The sequence below is a fragment of the Drosophila arizonae genome, chromosome 6 (assembly GCF_054131065.1).
Source record: "Drosophila arizonae isolate 15081-1271.41 chromosome 6, UAZ_ARI_1.0, whole genome shotgun sequence".
Classification (NCBI taxonomy): domain Eukaryota; kingdom Metazoa; phylum Arthropoda; class Insecta; order Diptera; family Drosophilidae; genus Drosophila; species Drosophila arizonae.
Window position 1 is genome coordinate 429,738 of NC_142926.1, and position 21,844 is coordinate 451,581.

At 37.0% G+C, this 21,844-nt stretch overlaps 1 protein-coding gene across 14 annotated transcripts in view; it reads right to left on the minus strand.

Moving 5' to 3' along the window:
* Positions 1–6,947: 6,947 nt before the first annotated feature.
* unc-13 (protein unc13 homolog) overlaps positions 6,948–21,844 on the minus strand; it is a 45,344-nt gene continuing 30,447 nt past the window's right edge. For all 14 annotated transcript variants that reach the window (XM_089472653.1, XM_089472651.1, XM_089472650.1 and 11 more), the window contains 14 exons: positions 20,417–20,741; positions 20,077–20,349; positions 19,853–20,011; positions 19,647–19,772; positions 19,331–19,498; positions 18,970–19,251; positions 15,818–16,039; positions 15,530–15,696; positions 15,174–15,465; positions 14,752–15,109; positions 13,854–13,952; positions 8,808–8,970; positions 7,685–7,811; positions 6,948–7,623 (listed from right to left, as the gene is read on the minus strand). In XM_089472653.1, coding sequence (XP_089328779.1) covers positions 7,462–7,623; positions 7,685–7,811; positions 8,808–8,970; positions 13,854–13,952; positions 14,752–15,109; positions 15,174–15,465; positions 15,530–15,696; positions 15,818–16,039; positions 18,970–19,251; positions 19,331–19,498; positions 19,647–19,772; positions 19,853–20,011; positions 20,077–20,349; positions 20,417–20,741 — 2,923 coding nt within the window. In that variant the 3' untranslated portion in view covers positions 6,948–7,461. The remainder of the gene's footprint in view (positions 7,624–7,684; positions 7,812–8,807; positions 8,971–13,853; positions 13,953–14,751; positions 15,110–15,173; positions 15,466–15,529; positions 15,697–15,817; positions 16,040–18,969; positions 19,252–19,330; positions 19,499–19,646; positions 19,773–19,852; positions 20,012–20,076; positions 20,350–20,416; positions 20,742–21,844) is intronic.

Here is a 21,844-nt window from a genome sequence, read left to right on the forward strand (position 1 = left end):
TGTAGCAATCGGCTTTAAAAAGTAGCCAGATCTAGCTACAAAATAGCTGATTAGGCAACACTGGCCGTTACTGTAGTTTTGTCTGATGACCAGTGTTGCCGAATCAGCTATTTTGTAGCTAGATCTGGCTACTTCTTGAGTCCGATTGCTACACAAATTTTCAAGCAGCTATTAGCTACAAATCTGGCTATTTTCAAATATATATATATAATAGGTAAGCTTTCTAAAATGTTATGCAAAATTCATTTCTTATCAGTTTTTATACCCTGAACCCATTGAAAATGGGAAATCAGGGTATAATGGTTTTGTGAAAAAGTATGTAACGGGCAGAAGGAATCATCGTAGCTGAAATTTGGCATGCATCATATTTTTTCGATAACTCATCCGATAACTTTTTTATCTAGAATTATCGAAAATTTGATTTTATTATTTATGCTATGAGTATAGCGTTCCACCCAACTACCTTAAAAAGGCAAATTATAAAAGCGACAATGGTGAAAATGACGAGTTGGTGGTCATAGATGAGATATTATAATAATTAAATTAATAAAATTGACTTTTTATAAAAAAAACACGGCACTGTTTTCTTTTTTGCTACTTTTTCAGCTATTTTAGAAGAAAGTTGGCTACTTTTAGCTACTTTCAGCTTTCGATTTTGCTACTTTTGCTGAAAAAGTTTCGGCAACACTGCTGATGACGCTCTCTTATTAAGCTATTCTATTTTAGCAACTGATGGCTCGAGCAAAGCAGTGGCGCGGGTGCTAAGGGCGACGCAAGTAATGTTAGAGTAGCGGAGGCTCGAACCACAGTAAAGTGTTATTTTTTTTATTTTTTCATTCATATTTCGTTTTTTATAAAATAGATATTTTATTGGGAAGGTGCGAGCTTGACTGAATGGCACTTAATACTTTTCATTTTCTTAGTCGAATAATTTTATAAGTTTAAATTTGTTTCTTCTTAAATAGCCCTCAAATACATATACGCAAATACATACACATGTATATATAATTATATATGTAAGCCTGCACGCATAGCATCAAGCATTCCAGCCTTATACACGCGCTCATTTGTATGTGTGTATGTATGTACACATAAATGCGTGCTCTTGCATATTCTAAGAATCCCGTTGCGATTGATTTGTCTTTGCATTGTTTTTGAATTTCCAGCCGCTACACTGGCTTTTCTTTGCTATGCGGCGTCATAACAATAATGTGATTTCGTTTTAACTACTCTTGATCGAAACGACGCGGTCGTGCTGTAGGCTGAAGCGCCGACGATCTTTATTTTAGCTATTTTGACAAACATGCTGTTTGGGTTGGGTGCGAGTTCAAATCCCGCTGAAAACACTTTTTTTGTAAATTGCAAATTTTTGTTATTTTAGCTTTTTTATATTTTATTAATTTTATAAAAATGTTTCCTTCCGTGCTATCAATGCCTATTAAGCCTACTTATGTGTACATAAATGTCACAACTCGGGCATTGTAAATGCCGATTGCCACGCCCCTAGTGGCCGTAGACTCCTCAATTTTAGTTTTTAGAACGAGCAACCGGTTACCTAAATACAAAATTTGAATTCATACGCTCAAAAAATGGGAAAATTACAGGGTATTTTTCGATATGCCACGCCCCTAAAGAGGCTTAAAAATTATTTTTTGGACATCGATAGAGGAGGCCACCAGTAACTTAACTATTTAAATTTGAAGCTTCTAGCTCATATACTTTAGGAGATATCAACTTTTGCGGTTTGCCACGCCCCCTATAGGCGGACATATATCTACCATAGCTCGTTGGACGTGGGTGGTCAACCCGCGTATATATACTAAATTTCAGGTCTCTAGCATCAATAGTGCTTGAAATATATCAAAATTCGAAAAATCACTATATCTTCAGGTCCGATTTGCCACGCCCCTAGTGGGCGTAGATATATAATTTTTTCACCAATCTTCATAGAATTTGCCACGCCCCTAATGGGCGGAGATATATCCGCCATAGCTTGTGATCTTGGGTGATAGGCGCGGACCTACATACCAAATTTCAGCTTTCGGAAAATGCATTTTCCGATTTGCCACGCCCCTAGTGGGCGGATCGGGAAAACTTTAACACTTTATAAATCGGAGATATACACGAGTATGTGTTCCAAATTTCAAGTCTCTAGCTTCAATAGCGCCGAAATAGATTGCGTTCATACGGACAGACGGACAGACGGACGGACGGACAGACGGACAGACGGACGGACAGCAAGACGGACATTGCACAAAACCAATATACTCATTTCACTTTCGTGAATGAGTCTAAAAAGCACCAATAGTAAAAGGCAAATTTCAAAACCCATTCAAGAAAACTGCCAAATTAAGGCTGTTGATGAGAAACACTTTAGCGAATTAAACAGAGAAAGGGAGTTTATTCATCATAAAAATCAATTTATGCGTAAGAAGGTTATTAACGACTCTAACTATCACACCAGGCCTCCTGAACTTGTTCGTATGCCTCATACTGATGACAATTTATTCCACATAAATCACATATATCAATAAAAAAAAAAATTAAATAAATAAATAAAAATATAAGAAATAAATAAATAAATAAAAATAAATAAATAAAATAAACCCACCAAAATATTTTTGAGCTCTCAATATTATTACTATTATTAAAACATTTTGAAAAATTTATTTAGCCTAACATCACCTTTTTCAGAATTGATATTTGAACATCTAAAATAATCCGAAATATTAATATCTAATATTAGAAAAATAGCAAAGAATACAAAAAAAAAAATTGTGAAAAACATCGAATTCTTAGTCACACTATATTCGTAATAAGTATGTTAAACAATATTTGAAAAAAAAAATCAATAATTTAATGCTGAAAAAAGATGAATTGTTAGAATTAAATCCACTTAATTGTTAACTAATTCAAGATACAACAAGTAAGAAGACTCTAGTCGAGACTACTCGACTAGGAGATACCCTGAACCCTTTAATCTGATATTCTAATCATTCTGCACTTCTTTTCGACACACATACATATACACGCACGTATTAGAACGCGCTCTGCTAACTGCGCAGTAGGCAGCGACTGCGCTTGGGCTGCGCTGTAGTGTGGGCAACATTATAAGAATTTATTTGTTGAATAATTTAATTTCTAGACGTACAATCTTAATGAAACTTTCAGAGCGTAATCATATGGTGAAAATGTATGTACATTCCAAAGCACACGTCTCTAGTACTTGAAACTCTCCTTTTACAAAGGTGATGGTGAGGGGGTGGAAATAGGAGTGGGGGATAAATTTGAACAAAAATCGAAATTGTATAAAATATATATAAGTCTACATTCAAAATTTTTTAGATATAATTAAATATCTAGCTTTCGATAAGGTATTTAATCGATAATAAAATATCGAGAGTAGTTATCAATATTTAGAAAAAATGATGATATGCGCGTGATATACACGGACCTAGGAAAAAAAATTTCAATTTCTCTAGCTCTTATATCTTCAGAGATCGACGCGTTCATACATACGGACGGACGGACAGGGCCAAATCGACTCAGCTCGTCGCCCTGATCAAGAATATATACACTTTGTGGGGTCTGCCACGCCTCCTTCTGCCTGTTACATACATACTTTTAACAAAACCATTATACCCTGATTTCCCATTTTCAATGGGTTCAGGGTATAAAAATGTTCTATGTAGAATGGTAATACTTCAATTGTACCGCCTGAGGACAGGCTACATTCTCGGGTTGGAGGAGTTACGTATTCATCATACTCCAACAAATTAGAGTATTTCGTATGCATACATAATTTCTCTTATAATCTCTCTTAAGCCACTCTGTAACTTAATCTTGCGACTCTCAAAGCTCGCAAGCGAAATTACGACAGAATCACGCCACGTACAGCTTTTACAAGAAAGGTAACTGCATGATTAGGCCACCAAGAGCTTTGTAACGGCAATGTCATCCGATGCTGGAGCTTTATAGCTGCCAACGCCGACGCATTGGACAGTAAGCTTAGAATTAGAGTTGAGTTATAAATCTGCATTACAAGAAGAAACTTGTTTAACTCCAATGCTATTAAAATAAAGTTATCTTTCTATTTAACTAACCGCATTGTTTAAACATGTAATTATATATATATGTAAATATGAATACCTATTTTTGCTGTGTGTATCATAATTATAGCCGATTGCCGCAAATTTGAGTTTATTAAGTGCGGAACAGAATTTTGGCTTTACAGACATTGTAAGTTTTTAAGAGATGCCGCTTGGAAACAATTATCTTATTATGAAAATAGCCGTATTTTCTCACTTTTCAAGTCACGAGAGTCTAATTCGGGTATTTCACGAACTTTGAAAAGAAGTCGACATGTAATTAACATTTTTTTTTTAATAATCCCGAAGAATAAGGATCAAGAAAACGAACTGGGCGAAGCCCGTTACTAATTGCGCGCGATAAACGCAAAATTATTAACAAAGCCAGCAACAACTCAACTGCTTGTACAGCTTTGGCCTCACATGTGGCCGAATCTATGCCAGCGATGACTGTTTGGCGATTACTTAAGAGCTCAGGAATTAAAAAGAGGTCCAAGCTGACCAAAGCACCCATGTTGCTAAGTCGCTACAAGGTTGCTCGACTTGATTTTGCCGAAAGACATACTGCGACCGTTTATTCATCGTCGCGCGTTTTATTCATCGTCTTTTGGCTTACAGTATATTTAAAAATTTTTACCCTGACAGGTCATATTTTCTGATGGGAAGAAGTTTAACCTGGATGGTTCTGATGGGTTTGATGCTTATTGGCATGATTTCAAAAAAAAAATTCTATGTTTTTTTCAAGGACAGACTTTGGAGGTGGCTCTGTCATGATTTTGGGTACATTTTGTTCATTTAGTACCTTGGAATTGAAGTTTGTAACAAGCCGAATGAACAGTGAAGAGTATGTTCAGATAGTAGTCTCATTCCATATATAAGGGAATGTTGTGTGAAACCAATGTTTTTTCAACAGGATAATGCCAGAATCCAGACGTACAAGGGAGTATTTGGAGGAACGTCATTATGATGTCGTTGGCTGGCCAGCATGTTCTTCAGATCTCAACCCAAAAGAAAATGTCTTGGGTAATCTTGCAAGACGGGTGTATCTTAAAACGCAAATTCTAAATGAATGACAAAGTTTCGAAAAGGACTTTTTATTAAATTTAGTGGTTTAAATAAGGAAGAGAATTTTTGAGTTAACTAAAGCAAATGGAGGCCGGACAAAATATTAACTCTCGGTTTTCATCATTCCTCAACGATTTCTTTTTTTTTTTACCAAAACATTGATACATCAAATGGGTGCTGTTTTTCTTTTTTTTTAATCTCTTTTTAAAAAGTCGTTATAAAATCATTAATTTTAAGTGAACCAGGTTTTTGCCAATCATAACTGAAATATTGAACTACTCATTTTTTACACTCACTCACGAAAGTGAATGTCCGTCCGTCTGTATGAACGCAATCTATTTCGGCGCTATTGAAGCTAGAGACCTGAAATTTGAAACACATACTCGTGTATATCTCCGATTTATAAAGTGTTAAAGTTTTCCCGATGCGCCCACTAGGGGCGTGGCAAATCGGAAAATGCATTTTCCGATATGCCAGAAATCATGTTAGTTGAAGAGCTAGAAAGCTGAAATTTGGTATGTAGGTCCGCGTCGACAGCCCAAGATCACGAGCTATGGCGGATATATCTCCGCCCATTGGGGGCGTAGCAAATCGGATAAAACTGTATCTCCAAGAGTTTTACAGCTAGAGCGCTGAAATTTTTGACGTCAGCTAATGTTATGATTCTATAAAGTCTAAAGATTATAAGTCTACGACCATTAGGGGCGTGGCAAATCGGACCTGAAGATATAGTCATTTTTTAAATTCTGCTATATTTTGGACACTATTGATGCCAGAGACCTCAAATTTTGTATATATACTCGGGCTGATCACCCAAGACCAAAAAGTTTTGTCAGATATATCTCCGCCCACAGGGGGCGCAAAAGTTGATATCTCCTAAAGTATATGAGCTAGAAGCTTCAAATTTAGATAGTTAAGTTACCAGTAACCTCCTCTATCGATGACCTATAAATAATTTTTACGCCTCTTTAGGGGCGTGGCATATCGAAAAATACTCTGTAATTTTCACATTTTTTGAGGGTAAGGATTCAAACTTTGCAGTTAGGGTACCGTTATCAAGTTCTAAGAACTGACCAAAAATGAGGAGTCTACGCCCAGTAGAGGCGTGGCAAATCGGAAAAACCTGTATATTCTACAGTATTAGAGCGAAACTTAAGTACTAAATTGTTGGTGGGATGTGAATGAGTATTCCGCAGTTGGTCGTTACCCGACTGCAACGTTCTTACTTGTTTTTTTTTTTTAATTTTAAGGCAATATGTCATTTGGGAAAAATTTTCAGCCGATTTGTTTATGTGGATTATAAGTGGGGTATAATTATGATAAGCACTGTAGTAGCTAAAATAAAGCACTAAAATAAACGACTGGCAAGTCCACAAAACAATCGCAATTCTTGGAATATGCTAGAATAAACATATAGGAAAATCGCGGTGATCTGCTGCTAGCTAGAAGCCGGTATCCAAAATATAACGAAAATCCCGCCAAAGGCCCTGCTGCCTGTGCTTAACGCCTAGATTTAAATTGAAAATAAAATAAATAAATCTAAAATAACTAATTAGATCTAAGAGGGAATAGCTATCGATGCTTTCTCAAATTTAATGCGACTGTAAAATTTCACTTTACACTCGAGTTGACAGCTTTTGGACTGTGAATGAGTATTCTGATATCGGCAATGCCCAGCTGCAACGTTCTTACTTGTTTTTATATACATAAGCCTTCGACAATTAATAATCATATCTTTTATATAGTATTTGATACTAATAATATGCTCCTTTATTATTCCAATAGAAAAACTAATTATTTATAATTTATATGCACATGAACTATATTTAACAAATTTATGCGATAATAATACAAATCAGATTTACACCTTTGCACAGGCAAACACTTATTTACAAAAATAGGAATGTGCGTAAATGACAAAATTACATTTGAGATGTTTTGTATGAATTTGGGGGAGTGTTTGCCGTTTGGTTCTTTTGGGAAGTAAGTTTGATTTTTTAGGGCACAGAATGGCCCGATTTCTTTTATTTTGATTTCTCTTATATTATGCTATTCTGAAATGAAGCTGATATAAATATTTACGAACTTCAAATTATACTTAATGGCAAACACACATACTTCTGTAAATATATACACGTGTATAATATAAATAAATATGTATGTATATAATTATATGTGAGTTGGCCACTCATGCGTTCAGATATCATCATTATAATAAGACAATAAAATATATATATTTATGTATATATGTGTGTGGGTGTGTCTGTGTGTGTGCGTGTGTATGTCTGGTATGATCCATCCAGTCAGTTTAAGTTCCCATTGTTGGCTCCTGACGTATCTCTGATTTGAGCTTGACAAATTCCTTGGCTACTTCATCGTTATTTCGTTGCGATAGTATACGCAATATGGTCCAACCTGTTTCATCCATTTCGATACGTCGCTGCAAAGGTAGCCAACACGCAACTGATCCCTATATGTATATAGATAGATGATAATATTTATATAAATTTAATTTGAAAAATAGCTAAGACCTTTTCTGATATATCCTTCAATGGTATCACTGCAACTCCCACAAGGCGATCGTCTCGGGCAAAACAATAGTCCTTAACACAAATGTGAAGCTCGAAGAAATCGAGCTGCTCTTCATTACCGATAGTGCTATAAATTCAGTATTAAAGTACCGAAGAGGATAAAGAGTAGAGTAGAGTAGAGTAGAGATTACAAAGTATAAATCAGAATTTATTTGATGAATAATTTCTCTTGTTATGGGACAATCTTCATGAAACTTTCAGAACGTGATCATAATGTTTAAATATGTGTATATTTCAAAGCACAAATCTCTAGTACTTGAAATATCCCAAATCTTTAAGTTACAAAATCTGGAAATTTATTAAATTTCTATACATAGTAAATCTGAAGTCTCTAAGTCCGCTGAAAAAGTAGATCAATTTATCGATTATTATCGATAAAAATCGGATGAGTTATCGTAAAAATTTGATAAACTCGTCTCTAACTGTTATATCTTCTGAGACGGCGTTCATATCGACTCAGCTCGCCGCCCATATCAAGAATATATATACCTTATGGGGTCTGCGATGATTCCTTCCGTCTGTTACATACTTTTCATAGAACCATTAAACCCTGCTTTCCCATATTCAATGAGTTCAGGGTATGAAAATTGAGAGTGTACTACTACTGGAATGTCCCACTAGGAGACACCCTGAACCTTGGACTATTCTAATCATTATAGGCTTACGCTTACCCATACCTACATGTAAATTAATACATGCAGACAAGCATTACCACTTGCACAACTTACTTTAATATTATTTACGCATTGGATTGGACGGACAGAAAGCAGATGGAATGAGAAATCAAATTTCCAGAGCGTTGATTCAGTTTTATTTAAGTCTACTAGTCTGCACTGTTTGAAATAAGTTTTCAATGTAGCACTGCGAATGGCCGCCTGGGGGGAATATTTTAGAATTACTCTGTAAATCCACATCATTTTATGCAATATTGCTATGTAAGCGTACAATGAATATCACCTCTTCACAAGGCTCATAAGCTCTCCTTGTTTTCTTTTGACGAAACTTAGATATATACCTTAGCTTTAATTAGAACACAATAAAAAAAACAACAACAAATACTTACAAGCTGAATGATTCGTTGTATTTGGGAGACCAGTTATTCGACTTTGATTTGGTCGCAAATTTTCTCTTTTTGTCCTGAAGGTGGGGCCCAATAAGATTTATCTCCACGAATGGCCTGAACATGCCCGACGGTATTTGCCATTTCAGATCATTGGCAGCCACGACTAATAATTACAACAACATATTAGCATTTACATTTTAAAAATATAAAAAAACAGAAGCGATATACTCGCACTTTTTATTTCTACCGAGGAGGAGAGGAGTAAGCCTGATGTCAGAATGGCCGCGGTAAGTGGTATGAGCGATAATAATCGCAGCGATCTACAAAGCAAAGCAATGACATGACAGAGTGAAAGCTAAGAGAGAAAAAATGAGAGAGAAACAATGCGAGTATTCAAATTGGAGTCACTACGAGTGTTCAGATTTTAGTCTCAGTCGCAATGTTGTCATAATCATGAAAAAAAGCAAAGAGATCCATCTAATACTATCAATACTTTTGATTATTAACAGTTTAAGTATAATTGAGAGCAAATACATATAAAAACATAAATAGTTTTGAATAAAACTGTAATTAAACCTTGAATTGCGAACAAGAACATAATTCACCGACAAACCAACGGTTATTTAAGCTCAGAACGCAACAAAGTCACACGTATCAGAAAAGCTTTATCATGCCATAGAGCGAGAAAACGATTCAGGAATGCTTTCTCGCAACTCGCTTTACTTCTCGTTTTGGCTCTCTTCTCGCTTCGCTTGCAGTCTGACATGTTTTAAGCGATTACATGTAAATCTGCATGTAGAGCTTTCTCGCATATTGTCGCTCAATATTATCGCATCGCTTATCGCGGCCACTCTGACATCAGGCTTAGTGACAAAAATATTCAAATATCAATCTTCTAGCTCTTGAACTTAAGGAGACATACTATTTGGGAAGAAAGTGTTTACACACGGAAAAATTTTTAGGAACATGCGTAATATGCATTACATATTCAATTTTTTCAATTCTCTAGTCGAGACTGCTCCACTAGGAGATACCCTGAACCCTCCAAGCTGATATTCTAATCATTCTGGACTTCTTTTATGCAAGCATACATACACATGCATCCACACGCACTCATAAGCCTGCGCTCTGCTAACTGCGCAGTAAGCAGCGACTGGGCTTGGGCTGCGCTGCAATGTGGGCAGTATTATGAGAATTTATTTGTTGAATAATTTCTTTTGTAGACAGACGATCTTAATGAAACAGAACGTAATCATATGGTGAATATGTGTGTACATTCCAAAGCACAAGTCTCTAGTATTTGAAATGCGTTTTTTTTTTATACCCTGAACTCATTTTCAATGGGAAATCAGGGTATAATGGTTTTGTTGAAATGTATGTAACAGGGAGAAGGAGGCGTGGCAAACCCCACAAAGTATATATATTCTTGATCAGGGCGACGAGCTGAGTTTATTTGGCCCTGTCCGTCTGTCTGTCCGTCTGTCCGTATGTATGAACGCGTCGATTTCAGAAGATATAAGAGCTAGAGACTTCAAATTTTTTTTAAAATGTCCGTAATTACAGCGCGCATATCAAGTTTATCATTAAAAATCGATAACTCATCCCGATCTTTTTTTATCGATAAAACCCTTATCGAAACCCAGTTATAAAATTATATCTTCTACACCTTTATTGCTAGAGTCTCCAAATTTTTTATGTATGCTTACATGCAATTTATACAATTTCGGTTTTTGTTAAAATTTACCCCCCACCCTTAAATTCACCCCCTCACCCGCACTTTTGTAAAAAGCGTATTTCAAATACTAGAGACTTGTGCTTTGGCAATTAAATGCATATCCATGTTATAATCATAATCTGAAAGTTTCATGAAGATCGTACGTCCACAAAAAGTTATTAAGCAATTAAGTTCTCATAGTAAGCGCTCACTGCCGCCCATGCGTGTTTATGCTTGTGTGTGTATATGTATGTAAATGTTTGTGTATGTGTGTGTGTGTGTTTGTGTATGTGTGTGTGTATGTGTGTATGTATGCGTTTGTGTGTGTATGCGTGTGTGTGTGTATGTGTGTCTGTATGCGTGTGTGTGTATGTATGCCTGTGTGTGCGTACGTGCGTGTGTGTGTGCGTGTTTCTTGTGTAAGCTGAAAGACGCGAAAAATTATTGAAATATCTATTGCTCCAAGGGTTCAGGGGATCTCGTAGTCGAGCAGTCTCGAGTAGAGCTTTCTTACTTGTTATACCCTGAACCCATTGAAAATGGGAAATCAGGGTATAATGGTTTTGTTGAAATGTATGTAACAGGCAGAAGGAGGCGTGGCAGACCCCACAAAGTATATATATTCTTGATCAGGGTGACGAGCTGAGTTGATTTGGCCCTGTCCGTCTGTCTGTCTGTCCGTCTGTCCGTCTGTCCGTATGTTTCAACGCGTCGATTTCCGAAGATATAAGAGCTAGAGACTTCAAATTTTTTGTAAAATGTTCGTAATTACAGCGCGGATATCGAGTTTATCATTAAAAATCGATAACTCATCCCGATCTTTTTTTATCGATAAAACCCTTATCGAAACCCAGTTATAAAATTATATCTTCTACACCTTTATTGCTAGAGTCTCCAAATTTTTTATGTATGCTTACATGCAATTTATACAATTTCGGTTTTTGTTAAAATTTACCCCCCACCTCTAAATTCACCCCCTCACCCTCACTTTTGTAAAACGCGTATTTCAAATACTAGAGACTTGTGCTTTGGCAATTACATGCATATTCATGTTATTATCATAATCTAAAAGTTTCATGAAGATCGTACGTCCACAAAAAAAGTTATTAAACAATTAAGTTCTCATAGTAAGCGCACACTGCCGCCCATGCGTGTTTATGCTTGTGTGTGCATATGTATGTAAATGTTTGTGTATGTGTGTGTGTGTGTTTGTGTATGTGTGTGTGTATGTGTGTATGTATGCGTTTGTGTGTGTATGCGTGTGTGTGTGTATGTGTGTCTGTATGCGTGTGTGTGTATGTATGCCTGTGTGTGCGTACGTGCGTGTGTGTGTGCGTGTTTCTTGTGTAAGCTGAAAGACGCGAAAAATTATTGAAATATCTATTGCTCCAAGGGTTCAGGGGATCTCGTAGTCGAGCAGTCTCGAGTAGAGCTTTCTTACTTGTTTTTAAATTGGGGGAGAAGGGGGAGTGGTATCCAAAATCTGTAAATTACAAAATCTTTGTATCGATTAACTTTATATACAACGCAAATTTAAAGACTCCAGGTCTAAAGGTGTTCAAATTAGGCTGAAAAAACAATGTCGATTTTTCGATTATTCTCGATAAAAAAGTTATCGGATGAATTATCGAAAAAATAATCAAACTCGTACTGCGTGTGGCACACACGAGTATACATGCCAAAGTATACATTTCAGCTCTCTAGCTCTTGTAACTTCTGAGATCGACGCACTCATACGGACGGACGGACGGACGGACAGACGGACAGGGCTATACCGACTCAGCTCGTCGCGCTGATCAAGAATATATTTACTTTGTGGGGTCTGCCACGCCTCCTTCTGCCCGTTACATACTTTTTCACAAAACCATTATACCCTGATTTCCCATTTTCAATGGGTTCAGGGTATAAAAAGAAATAACAAAATGTTTCCATTAACAAAAGAAAATAGCAAAAAACAAAAGTAGCAAAAATCAGCCGCCAAGAAAGTGTTTACACAACTAAAACAATTATTCATTATACAATTTTAACTACTTTGTAGTTTAGACTAATATTTTGTTTTGCCACCGTTGGCATCTATGACTGCTCCCAAGCGTCTCTTTATCGATTGGACCAGTTTTCTTACATATTCCACTGGGATATTTTGCCATTCCTCCAAAACAATGGTTTTCTGCTCAGTTTTATTCTTTGGATAGCTCTTTGGCGGTCCTCTTCTTCAGATAAGCCCACAAATTCTAAATGAGGCTTAAGTCGGTTATAAAGTAGCTAGCACCTCACAATATGTGCCTTATGTTTGGGATCATCGTCTTGATAAAACCTACAAGTTGGTTTGCCATTGACAAAGAGCCCAAACTTGTGGGCACTGGTTACTAAATGTGTGCGCAAAATGTCCAAATACTGTAACATAGATATCCAACTCCTTTGCTGGAGATGCACTCCCAGACCATTACCGAAAACTTTCCAAAATCAACAGTCGGTATTATATTTTTCTTCTCGAGGGCTTTTAGGGGCTTGCGCCACTCTCTAGTTGAACCATTGTTATAATACATCATCATTTTAGATTCATCGCAAAATATTACATCATCCCGATATGAATCTAGCTGATTTCCGTGCATTTTAGCAAACGTTAGACGCTTTTGAGCGTGATCTGCAGACAGCAGTGTTTTTTTCCGGGCTAGTCGGGACGACAGATCGTTACTTTTTAGTGCTCTTCTGACACTTAGTTGGTTTCTCGTCCATTTTTCTGAGCATAATTCGCTCTGCTCTGGGTGATAATAGACGAGGCCGCCCTGTTGCGCGCTTTAACTCAAACCTATCCTCATTTTATTTTTGCATGGCTGAGTATATTATATACCGTTTTCCAAGAAATCAAAAGCAAGCACACACTCATCGTCTATTGTTTGCGTACAGGCAGAAGCGCGCTTTTTCGTACATTCTTAGAATTTCGATTGATTCCTGGACTTTTTGGTGATGCGGGTGCGAAGGGCGACGCAAATTATGTTAGAGTAGGAGAGGTTCGAAACCACTTCGATGTTTTTTTTTTTTTTTTTCATACATATTTCATTTTTTATAAAATAGATATTTTATTGGGAAGGTGCGAGCTTGAATGAATAGACAGAATTGAAAATCGCAATATGTTTAGATACAAATTGCCTCTCCCCTCGTTAGCGTAAACATATGTATGATTCACTCATCGATTGAACATCAGCTCACAAAATTTTACTTGCAAAATTTTAGTGTCCTAGCTATAAAAAGGAGGCGCATTTGCCGCGCCCCTAGTAGCCGGATCAGGAAAATTTTAACAAAACAAATAAGCTCATTTGTCTTCGACTTACCTTTCACGTTCACTTTGTGCTCTCCTGTGCCCGGATGTGAAAAAAGATCTATCTGCACGGATATTTCACCAACACTTTCATCTGCATTTTCTGGATCAACTGAAAAATATGCAACGAATGTTTACTTTTTATATACTGAACGCATTGAAAATGGGAAATATGTATTTAAAACACAGAAGTCCTAGCAGACCCCACAAAGTATACATATTCTTGACCACGTTTCGACAACGCTTTCAAAACGTCATAACAACGCTCAAAGGTATGTATTTGCCAAAGCAGAAGTCCTAAAAATGCATAAGCATGCACAAGCACGGATTGACTGCAGTGTGGACTTACTATGGGAACTTAATTGTTTAATAACTTTTCTTCATGAAACATTCAGATTATGATTATAACATAGATATGCATGCATTTGCCAAAGCACAAATCTCTAGTATTTAAAATACGTCTTTTACAAACTTAAGGTGAGGGGGTAGATGTAGGGCTGGTGGGTCAATTTTAACAAAATTAAATACATATAAATCTACATAACAAATGTTGAGAGTTTACATTTAATGATCTAGCAGATATAAATTTATTAATGACTTTCGATCATGTTTTTAATCGATAACAATTTTGAAGAAAATCTCGATATGCTCGTGATATACACGGACCTAGGACCTAGCGCGTGGTATACACCGACAAGTCTTTAGCCTCTATATCTTTTGAGATCGACGCGTTCAAACATACGGACAGACGGACAAGGCTAAATCGACTCAGCTCGTCGCTCTAACCAAGAATACATATACTTAGTGGGGTCTGCCACTCCTCCTTCTGCCTGTTACATACTTTTAACAAAACCATTATACCCTGATTTCCCATTTTCAATGGTTTCAGGGTATACAAAAAGTGAGCTCACCTTCATGCACCTGACTTGAGATGAATGTCTTAATCAGAGTGTCTGTCATTTGCGTATACAAGCTAAGTGCATATCGCAAGCTCTGCAACTCTGCGGACTTTTCTAAAAATGTCTTTTTGAGGCCATTACCACCAGCGTGGAAATATTGTTTAATTGTATCTAAGGCAACGTCAAGTACGGCACATTGTTTAGGAGATAGGTTCTTTTCGACTTCCTTTGATATATCCATAACACCGCTAAGAGCACTTTTCACATCCTGTTTTCCTGCCATATGTGACTTAAACAAACGTCCCATGTCTTCTATTTTGGCGTTTGATGCCAAATTCTTTGCATTATCCGTTAAATGTTTGAACATCATCTAGATAGATATAATAAGAGTCAATATAGGACAAGGTTTAGAGCTCCATTGATTCGGCACTCACAGTTTTATCAGTCATTGGTGGCAGTACAATAGTTTTTTCCAAAATTCGCATCACTATCTTCCAAAGTTCTTTAAGCAAGCGCTTCAGCACTGTCTTTTCACACGACTGGGCATACAAAGTTAAAGATCCATCAAGTAAGTCCATTAGAGGCCTCAACACATCATCAGCCTCCACAGCTACTGCGTTTCGCTGGATTGCCTGATTGCCGGCTGTGAGATTTCCACTTCCTCCCTTAATCGACAGAAGCATGTCGCCCAGCTCACGCACCGATTGTGTTATACGTGGCTCCAAACTGTAAACGAAGAAATCAATTAATTAATCCTATATCTATAGATAAGAGAGTTAAAGGCAAAAACCTTATAGCAAACAGTGAAGCCAAATCGTCAAGGGCTGAGTTAAGGTTCTGTTGTAGTTCTTTTAAAATGTTGGCTGCGTCCTCCTCCAACTTATCCCCACCCATGGACTCGAACATTTTCTCCAATTGAACCCTTAACTGTTGTATGTTGTTCATCAGAATGCAGGCCTAAGACAAAATAAAGATGAATATCATTTAGATATTCGAAATGTATTTGTCTATACACATGTATATGTTGAAGAACTGGCTGATATACATACTTGTTAAGTTCGATGGAAATTGTACTTACAATTCGTTCGTCCCTCATATGCTCTGGAAACTCCATTTTCACAATATCAGCATAGGCAATTAGCACTTTAACGATTGTTTTAGCAAAACGCCTCATGTAACGTTTCCAAATTTCTGGATCTGGACACTCGAGCTTGCTAACAACATCGAAGCATTGCGTCAGTTGTGTGAAAACGTCGACTACAGAATTCGAGAACAGGGCATGTTCGCTGCTCTTTTGGAACTGATGTGGATGGATACAGATATAATGAAAATAATTTATATATTTTTTTTCCAAAGCTATCCCACTAAGTAATAATCTTCTAAGCCTCTCTTAAGTTCAATATAAAACACTCATTTCATTTGCTGAAGCAACACTTAAGCGTGCGCGTCTATGTACATATGTATGTTTATATATGTTGATTGTTATACATGCATATTCCAATTAATCATAGAATGATTGAAATACATGTATTTGAAATACGCTTTTTACAAACATGGGGGTGAGGGGGTGGATATAAATTTTAACAAAAACCGAAATTGTATAAATTGCATATAAGCATACATTAAAAATTTGGAGACTCTAGCAATAAAGGTATAGAAGATATAATTTTTTTATCGATAAAAAATAACGGGATGAGTTATCGATTTTTAATGATAAACTCGATATCCTCGCTGTAAAGACGGACATTAAAAACAAGTAAGAAAGCTCTAGCCGAGACTGCCCGACTACGAGATCCCCTGAACCCTTGGAGCAATAGCTATTTCAATCATTTTTCGCGTCTTTCAGCTTACACAAGAAACACGCACACACACGCACACACATACACACACACACACACACACACACACACACACACACACACGCACACGCGCACGCACAAACGCGGCAAACCACCAGACGAGCCATCTTCATACAGACCGATCTGTGTCTTAGACACCATGGGAAAGGTGTTTGAAAATTGATCTGCTTTAGACTGGAGACTGCTCTAGAAAAAGTTGTTGGCCTGGCAACTTCCGCCATCCAAGGCACCAGATGGAGGTACGGGACGAAGCAGTACTGCATTATTGTGACCCTGGACGTAAAGAATGCCTTCACTACAGCTAGTTGGGATATGATACTGAATGCGCTGTCACAATATAATATCCCTAAATATCTTAAAGAAACAATAAAGAGTTACTTCAGAGGAAGAACACTGGTATACAACACGAGTGAGGGTCCCCAAACTCATACAGTGTCAGCTGGAGTACCGCAAGGCTCAGTGCTGGGGCCTCTCCGATGGAATATAATGTACGACGGCGTACTGCGCTTGGAAGTACCAGCAGGTGCGCACACCATTGGCTTTGCTGATGATGTGTCTGTCGTCGCCATAGGCAAGGAGCTTGAGGAGATACAGAGGATATGTGCAGCGAAATTATCAATCACATACGAACCTGGTTGACAGGAGCTGGGCTCGAGCTACCGGCGCACAAGACGGAAGTCATCCTAGTAAGCAGTCGCAAAGAAGTGGAGACTGCCAATATAAGGATAGGCAGCGTCACCATCGCGTCAAAGAAGGCGATTAAGTATCTTGGACACAAGATTAGCTTTCCGCGAGCACTTAGAATATGTGCATAAAAAGGCAGCTGATTCTTGTGGAGCTCTCTCAAGAATTATGCTTAACACGCGGGGACCTAAACAGCAACGACGTCTTCTTCTAATGAGCGTCATTAGGTCTGTCATCCTCTATGCTGCGCCAATATGGTCAAGAGCGATGGCAACGCCGAGCTACAGCCGGGGCATGTGCGCGATCTATATACTGAGCGCAATCAGAGTCAGCTGCGCTTTCAGGACTATCTCCGATGATGCGGCGCTTGTCATAGCCGGCATGGTGCCACTGGAGTACCTGGTCGCCGAAGCCGTGGAGCGAAATTCACAACGCATAAACACGCATGGGCTGCAGTGTGCGCTTACTATGAGACCTTAATTGTTTAATAACTTTTTTTATGGATATACGATCTACATGAAACTTTCAGATTATGATTATAACATAGATATGCATTTTTATACCCTGAACCCATTTTTAATGGGAAATCAGGGTATAATGGTTTTGTTGAAATGTATGTAACAGGCAGAAGGAGGCGTGGCAGACCCCACAAAGTATATATATTCTTGATCAGGGCGACGAGCTGAGTTGATTTGGCCCTGTCCGTCTGTCTGTCCGTCTGTCCGTCTGTCCGTCTGTCCGTATGTATGAACGCGTCGATTTCAGAAGATATAAGAGCTAGAGACTTCAATTTTTTTTTTTAAATGTCCGTAATTACAGCGCGCATATCAAGTTTATCATTAAAAACCGATAACTCAACCCGATCTTTTTTTATCGATAAAAAACCTTATCGAAACCCAGTTATAAAATTATATCTTCTACACCTTTATTGCTAGAGTATCCAAATTTTTAATGTATGCTTATATGCAATTTATACAATTTCGGTTTTTGTTAAAATATACCCCCACCCTTAAATTCACCCCCTCACCCTCACTTTTGTAAAAAGCGTATTTCAAATACTAGAGACTTGTGCTTTGGCAATTACATGCATATTCATGTTATAATCATAATCTAAAAGTGTCATGAAGATCGTACGTCCACAACAAAAGTTATTAAACAATGAAGTTCTCATAGTAAGCGCACACTCAGCCCATGCGTGTTTATGCTTGTGTGTGTATATGTATGTAAATGTTTGTGTATGTGTGTGTGTGTGTGTATGTGTGTGTATGTATGCCTGTGTGTGCGTGCGTGCGTGCGTGTGTGTGTGTGTGTGTGTGTGTGTGTGTGCGTGTTTCTTGTGTAAGCTGAAAGACTCGGAAAATTATTGAAATAGCTATTACTCCAAGGGTTCAGGGGATCTCGTAGTCGAGTAGTCTCGACTAGAGCTTTCTTACTTGTTTAATATATCAAAATAGAAATTTTGAGCCGTACTAAATATGTGTTTTCTTGGTTTGGTTCAAGGTAGGATCTAGTCGAGCACTCCCGATTAGAGTTTTCTTACTTTTTTTTTTGCCTTTCTTTGACCAAATTTAAATGTTTAGTCGTACGATAAAAATACTTTCTTGTTTAATAATAGAATAAGATAATTATGTCTTTATATAGCATTTACATAAATCATAGCTATATGTTTTATATTTATCTGACTTACGCCGTCCTTTTTATCCCTATTAAATGCACCATGAAGGTATTCTAACGAGACATCGTCATTTTCATTTAGCCATTGCATGACAAACGGCTCAAACCAAGCTGGATACTCCGGCACAGCTCCTTTATAGGGTGGCACCTCCTTAACATAGTTACTATATAGCCATTTGACACGAAAGTGCAAGTTCATGTAAGCAGATGACTTGCAAAGCCGATGCTGCTCATGCTCTTCAAGCGCGTACTTCATGTCTACGGCGAAAAGGCCCCACATGGTAGCTGCCGATAGCTAGAGTCAATTAAAAAATAAGATTAATATTATAAAATATCTACGTAGTTCTTGGAATGTTATGGATGGGACGATGTACCTGTCCGATGTTCAATTCCTGGGGAAATTGATTGAGCACTGCCCCATAACTATTTTTGTCTTCATCGATAACAGATACAATCAATGCAATCAGCTTATGCCAGAAGTCAACGCTATCTAGTTTTGGGCCATGGTCATCAGTATCACGTTTCGCTTCGTTTGGATCCACCTGACAATGAAATGACGAAATTATCAATCGCATAGAGAGCCCCGAATAAGAGTCGAGATCAGAATTATATAAAATAAACTAATACTTTAATGAAGTCCTCCGCTCATAGATATATAAACATATTCATATATTTATATATGTTAATTACCTGAAACTCCCTATTGTAGAGCTCGTAACAGTTCTCAAAGAGGAATTGATAGGTGGATCTAAGACAAGCTTTCACGCAATCTTTCACAACTGTACTTGCTCTTGGAGGACTCGACAGCTCTTGTACCTAGTCAAGTCGATGTAAATCAAATGTAATTTAATAATTGGGCATATTTGCATACCTATATGCTTTTAACGTAAAATTACCTTCATGCGGAAAAATGTAATGCTAGTCAAGAGATCAACTGTTGACTTTAGATCCATTAGTTTTTCTTGACTCGAAGCAGGAAAGTTATTTCTGTACATCGATAGATCAATCCTTAACGAATTATGCAGCTGATCAAGCAGTTTTACGAACTTTTCCTTCTAAAAATAAGAATAATGTTGAATGAACATATTATTTCAAATAATTTTTTTATATAAATACGTACTCCAAAGTTGCTAGCTGCAAAACGATCACTGGCTGAAACCGCAGAAGAAGCGGTCGTGTGGGCGTAATATGCATTAATATTCGCCAACAGAGTGCTCATGACGGCTGGAACTCCCGGGCAGAGATACTTAGCGGAAAGGCAGTGAAAATGAGTCATTGCTTGATATATATTTTCGATACCATAACGCATTGAAAACTCGTCTACAATTTCTTCGGGAATTTCATCAAAGTAGAGCTTCCATGCATCATCGCCTTTTTGGGTGGGTAGCTTTACCTATATTATATATTATTAAATATATTTGTAATAAGCATCGTAATTGGAGTAAAGATGTATCGCTTACCATGCCGCTGTTTTCCTCACACAGGTAGTGAAAGAGATTTTCATGCAAACAGGTGTATTGGACATGATAAGGTGCTACCTTCTCCTCACCCTTTATTTCAACCGAGATATGGAGTCGTATAGCACCCGATACGGCAGACTTGTCGGTGCGCTTCTCTAGGTTGTACCACACATCCATTTCACCAGAGAGAGTTCGAACCTCTATGATTGTTTGGCCCAGAAAATCATCGGATTCCCGCGTCAACTTCTGTCGCAATTTCGACTTAAGATCATTATCCTCATCCCAAACTCGAACTTTTATACGATCTGAAGAGTTGTGACATTCGCTGCATATCCCATCAATGATTTAATTTTTTAAAATTTTTTAAATTTATATATAAGTATTTAAGTACTTGTTTGAAAGTGTGCATCTAAAAGGTAAATTACAGATAAATCTATACATGCGTCACGTGCATTGTGAGTGCCCTAAGCATATATTGTATATTTATTTATAAATACACGTATATATATATAATATATATTTCTTAAAAAAAAAAAAAAAAAAAAAAAAAAAAAAAAAAAAAGCTATTTAATAATTAACTACATTTTTCATATATGTGTATGTGTTCCAATATTTCACACATAGACGTATACAGATTTAAGTAAGAACAAGCAGAGAAACGACTTGATGATCATCAAATGTATTATATAGTATAGATGGATGTATATTTGTCTGGCCAGGTCAACTGATGGATACTGTGAATAGTCGCCGCATAAATTAGAAATGTGTCTAATATGTATATTAGGAAGCAAGTCGATAAATATAAGAAAAGCATAAAGTACATATGCCATTCGAGTGGGTATAACGAAGATTAAGTAATTACGTGTTAACTTCAATATGCATTACATTAGATAACTAATGAGAAATCATCAGGATTTGTTTATTTCTAAATTTCTCATTTTGATATTATACTTACAAGTTCATTCGGTAAAATTCATTAAGCTGATATTATATAAAAATATTAGACAGCCACATTGTATACATGTGTTATACTATGTACGTGGGCACTTAACTTTGAATTCCATTTGACTTAACCAATAAATGATTTCACCAATGCACCAACCAATTACCAGATATGGCAGTTGAGACATATATTAGGAGCTACTCCATCGAAGCTAAACTGAGCTAAAGGCCGACCGATTATATATACATACTTAAAAGTTCAATAGAATCCAACAGGATACCATGTATAAAATATCTAAATACAAGTAGTGACACTGAATATACTTTATTATAGAAATAATTGGAAATATTGGAATATGAATTAGGCATGTTATACTAGACCACAATCGGACAGCTATACAAAAGTTGTTTCAGGAATGAAACAATAGAAGAGTAGGCTGCAGAGCTTTAATGAAATTAATTACTTTTGAAAGCGCTTTAAAATGT